The 5,004-nt window shown below is 41.1% G+C and overlaps 1 protein-coding gene across 1 annotated transcript; it reads right to left on the bottom strand.

Annotated features, from left to right (window-relative positions):
• Positions 1-865: 865 nt before the first annotated feature.
• LOC104458699 (THAP domain-containing protein 1-like) lies at positions 866-4,882 on the bottom strand (the record flags this gene model as incomplete). Its single annotated transcript, XM_010074624.1, has 2 exons — positions 866-1,315; positions 4,687-4,882. Coding segments are annotated over 2 exons (646 nt in total), but the record flags the coding sequence as incomplete, so codon positions are not given.
• Between the last annotated feature and the right edge of the window lie 122 nt (positions 4,883-5,004).

The raw sequence follows: 5,004 nt of genomic DNA, 5'->3' as shown, positions 1-5,004 counted from the left end.
GAACATCACACTCCAACATATTGGGGACTGTATATTATCAGGGTACTTTTGAAAAGCAGTCACCCTAAGCTGCCTTCTTGATGCTGCCAACAGTCCAACAATATACATGTTCAGAGCAGCAATGCGCTCCAGGAATATTTTTAAGTGCCCTCAAAACAAAAGCCTCTTCTACAGCTCTCATCAGCTATGCTAATGAATTCTCCTCATCTCCCTCACAATATAAAACATGGTAAAAGGTTACTCCAAAATAAGAGGTTCATTTACATACCACAACAAAAGGATCCCGGAATTAGACTTTTTGCAGTGCTTTGAAGGCATAGCAAACTGAGGTTGGAAGTTTTCCCAGGCTGAAATGTGTATCTTACTTCCCTGTATCTTTCTGCAGCACTTGCAGATGTTCTTAGATGACGTAATCCTGCTCCCTCCAAAATCAATGAAAACTACTTCCTGGGTATCACCAAAGCCAACATCAAGTGCTGTGACAAAGCTTCACACTTAAGTGTACAATCAACTTCACTCTCAGACAGATTCAGATACCCATCCCCTGCAAGCATAAGATAGCCATTGTAAAAAAGAAAAAAATTAACAGATTTTAAATGCATTTAACTTTGCATCCTTTCCTTCTGTAAAGCAATTCGGATTTTGTAAACTAAATGCATATTCTAATTCTGAGATGCTTGCAATTTCAATATATTAAAAGTGTATCAAATTGAAACGACAATGAAGAAAAAATGTGATCTCATTTGTATGACTGCTTATTTACTATTTTGGAATTCTGGAGAGTCTTACATACAGAATTAGACAGCATTTAGTTTTTAAACTAAATTTCTTGGCCTAGCGAAGTGAAAGCTGATGTTCATGACTTTTAGGCAGGTACTTCTACAACTTCAAAATAGTCATTGGGCAGAATCACATAGCCTTTTCCTGACAGTATGTCTTTTTCTTTCTGAAACTGAACAATCTCTCTCAGTTTTTCAATTTGTCTTTCCTGACGTCGGCATCGCTGTTGCGCTGTCTTGAGCTTCTTCCGCAGTTTTTCAACTTGTTCCTCCAGCTGCTGAATTCTTTTTCGCTGATGAACGGTATCCTCTACAGTATAGTTGTGATCACAAAAAACAGCAAGATTGCTAGGGGTCTGGAGGGGAGGCATCAACAATCCAATACTTGGATCTACAAATCTGGCATCTATTTGAGATAAATGAAAAGAAGGAGCTGATGGAGATGGTGGTAGTACTGGAGCTGCTGGTGGTGGTGTTGGTGGCGGCGGTGGAGGAGGTGGTAGTGGATCTTCTGGCTGTTCTGCAAGCTCTTCAGACTAAAAACAACAAGAAAAAAAATATGTTTTCATGCTTAACATTGTTTAGAAGACAACTCCCTTACTACAGACCCAGAATAACATAAACAACCAGGATTTAAAGTAATAAAACGAATTTTAAAGCCTACATTTTCAAAACTGACAAACAGTTCCGGGCCTGCTTTTTCTGGCTTCTAAACTGGAGATGTTTTTAAGAAGCTTTGTTTTCAGGGCGCTTTGAAAATCAAGTCCTTGATGTCTCAAATATATAAAAATCTGAAGAACATAGAAATTACTCTCACTTGAAGACTTAGGTCAATATATCTCCATGATTAGCTAAGCAGCAAGAATGCAGGCTGCAGTTCCATAGAACAGAGTTCAGCTGACCTAACAACTCATCACGGCCACTCCATTCCCTTTTGTCCCCCCTTTCTGCCGCATCTTGCCTTTATACAGTTTGAACCTATCAGCTAGCTTAACAAAAAAAAACCACAGCAGAAGTGGATAACCTGCTGAGGTAGAATAAGGGTCATCTACTGAGGGGGTTGATAAGCTGGCAGAGCAGAGAGGTAGACACAGCAAGACCTGCCTCTCAACAACTGGAAGGGGCTGTGTCACTGGTTTCGGGCTGCAGAATAAAGTTTTTCTTTCAAGAGACATGATGAAGCCAAAATAAACAGCTCCTCAACAGCAAAGCAGCCCTCCCAGCCCTGGTATTTACTCTTTGCTCAAACATAGTAAGTTGCTAAGATGATGGAAAGCTATTTGCTCTCTAACCATCACTGCAGAAATCTTCTGTCCTTATTAAAAGTCAAAGCAATGCAACAGGAGGTACACCTGTGCTGGTGTATGGAAGGAGTGAGAAACAGGACTGCATGGCTGGCAGATGCAACGGGGAAGCACGATTCTTCCTTTTGGCATCAGCAGAATATCGACTGGCTCAACTCCACATGAAACTGCAGTCTTTATCATACTGCTCTCGATAGGTTCACTTGTACTGTTCAGGACAACACGGACCCCTCACCACTTGAGTATAGGCCAGAGCAGAGAATCACAGTCTTTCTGCCCCAAAGGAATGCATTGTAATTCAGATATGCTTCTTGCACATGATGACAAAAAAGCACTTTTCAAAGAAAAGAGCTTGCTTGTTGCCTGAGAAAAAGAAAGCCTAACACATTCTCAGGGACAGAGACACTGAACCAATTTTCTAACTACCCATCTGTTGCCACTATTACTACTATATATAAAAGCATAAAGACAGGGACAATGCTGACTATAAAAGCAGCTGACAATCCTCATCATCTAAGTATCAAGCTCATCAGATATGAAGGTCATGTCCTTAACTTCCTTGACTTAACATGCAAACAAGTTAATACGTGATATTGGAGGGTCTAGATATCCCTCTCATACAAACTACACTACTTGGCAGACAGTAACTGAGAAAGCAGTTTTGTGACTGGTGTTGAAGGGAAGTTTCATATGTGCTCAAATAGTCCTGATCACTTTAAAGTACAAAACCAGCCTGCTAACACTCTTATTCGTCAACTATAAGAAATTTCTGCTAACAGTGTGCCTATCTAATTCACACATGAATATTCTAGAGTTTGACCCTATCAGCTATCCCTTTTAAACTTTTCTACTAAAAAAACCTACAAGGCAAAGATGTAATTGGCAAAGAGAAATTCACCCTTGTTGGAATGACAAGTGAAAATCAGATCATTGCTGGACACCTGACTTCACACAGAGACTTTTGCTTGCAGCTTACCCAGCACGTGCTACCTCTTTAAATACGTTACTATTGTCACAACGCATCATGGACAGCAGACCGTTGGTATCACTGACACATCGTAATTGAATTCTAATTACTTCTTACAGCCAATAAATGGTTCTCCTAAGGCATAAGTAAAGTAAAGAAAAATAAAGTATTTCATATTACTTAATACAACAGATAAAAAGATTTCAAAATCAGTGTGGATTCAATTCCAAAACAACCACTACTATTCTTCTGTGTTACTATGTTATTTCTTGAAGATATGTTGCAGTTCATCTAAAAGCACTGACACACAAACAGGAATAGCCCTAGGCACTTCTCCATAAACAAAAGGCACTCTTTTGGGTTTTTGTAGATCCTGGCATGATTATGAAATGGGGAATGCGGCTCACCACTAATCCTACTGCACCAATCGCAGTTTTGCAGATTACCCTATACATCCATCAACTCTCAGACTGTAAAAAAATGTTGCTACTATTTTACACACGACAAATACATACATATATATATGACAAATGTCATACAAATAGCAGGGAAGTGCACCAAACAAAAAACACAGACATATTTACCCGGAAATTGTCTGTCTTTCCTTATAAACTTTCTGCTTATATTATCTTATCTGTTATTATCCACTTTTCAAGTACATTCCCTTTTTATTTCTGCATCAAAGCCAATATTGTATATAAAGAGAAAAATCAAACAAGCAAAAGTCCCCGTTTTCTTCTGTGCACTTCATCCCATTACAGTCTTTCACCCCCTAGACCTGTCATATCCATTCCTCCCTTTGCCACTTTCCCTATGTCAGAGTGGCAAGATACCTAATGTTCTACATCCTCTAGAGGAGTTAAGATTCAATTCTTTCCATTCTTGTGTTGCAGTTATTACATCAAGAAGGAAGAACTCATAACTGACTTGCATCTCATGGTAAGCTGCTTTAGCAGCACAGTGAAAGGAACAATACATCTCACAGGAGACCACCATCAGAAGGCCATAGACAGAAGTTAGGGACCAGTCTGGCTTATGAACACAAGGTAACTGCTAAGGCAAGACAGAACTGGTTTCAGCACAGACAGACAGCAGATGCAGCTACTGCTCTGCACCTCTGCATCTCACTTCAACTCTGTAAAGCCAAAGGGCAGAGCCCTTTAGAGAGGACAGTTAAGTTTCGGAACTAAGGTCCATTGTCTCTTCAACATTAGCAGTAGCCACCAGTCAGCATGGGAGAGTATTATGGAAGGCTCTCTGAAACTCCAAACGCAACAAATACAGTTGAACAACTTATCCACAGGACAATACTTTCTTACTTTGTTGCCATTCTATTTAATTCAGCACAAGGTTTTAACTGAAGTTAGGCTGCTCAGCCTGCGGAGGCACACAAGAGCGGACTGGAGCTACTGCGCCTCTGTGTACTCCAGAACTTCAGACGGCCTACATCTCTGCTCTTGTAAAAGCAAATGAGAACAGCTGTTTAAATCATCACAGCCCTCCACGTGCCTCCAGGTGCACACGCTCACCCAGAACCCTTCACAATCTGCATCTTCTCCCAGCTGCTCTGCTACGTCAAGCCCTGCGAGGCCAACATGCATTCCAGCACCTCAAGCTGTGAGTGCTCTGGGTTTACCTTTACACTGGGTTCAGTATAACAAAATATTGTGGGCACGGCGTTTTCCTTCAGAAGCTTGTTGTTGCATTCCCTTTTAAAGCAATCGGGAGTAAAGTGTTCTGAGCAAATGCTGCTATACTTGGTTGGCTTAAAGTTTTTCCTTTTGACAGCAGCTTCCCACTTCTTGCAAAGATCAGGCCTTGTAAGAGGAAACCTGTAAATACGAAACACTTTCAGCTTTTCTGGAAAGCTTTCCAGCAGCGGGTCGGGTTACAGCGGGGCGCTCCTGTGACCGACTGCGCGGCCGCCCCGTTCCTCCTCTGACGGGCTCATTGT

This window comes from Pterocles gutturalis, unplaced genomic scaffold (assembly GCF_000699245.1).
Source record: "Pterocles gutturalis isolate BGI_N339 unplaced genomic scaffold, ASM69924v1 scaffold30557, whole genome shotgun sequence".
Classification (NCBI taxonomy): Eukaryota; Metazoa; Chordata; class Aves; order Pterocliformes; family Pteroclidae; genus Pterocles; species Pterocles gutturalis.
The sequence above is the reverse complement of the archived record's forward strand: the minus strand, read 5'-3'. Positions and strand labels throughout refer to the sequence as shown.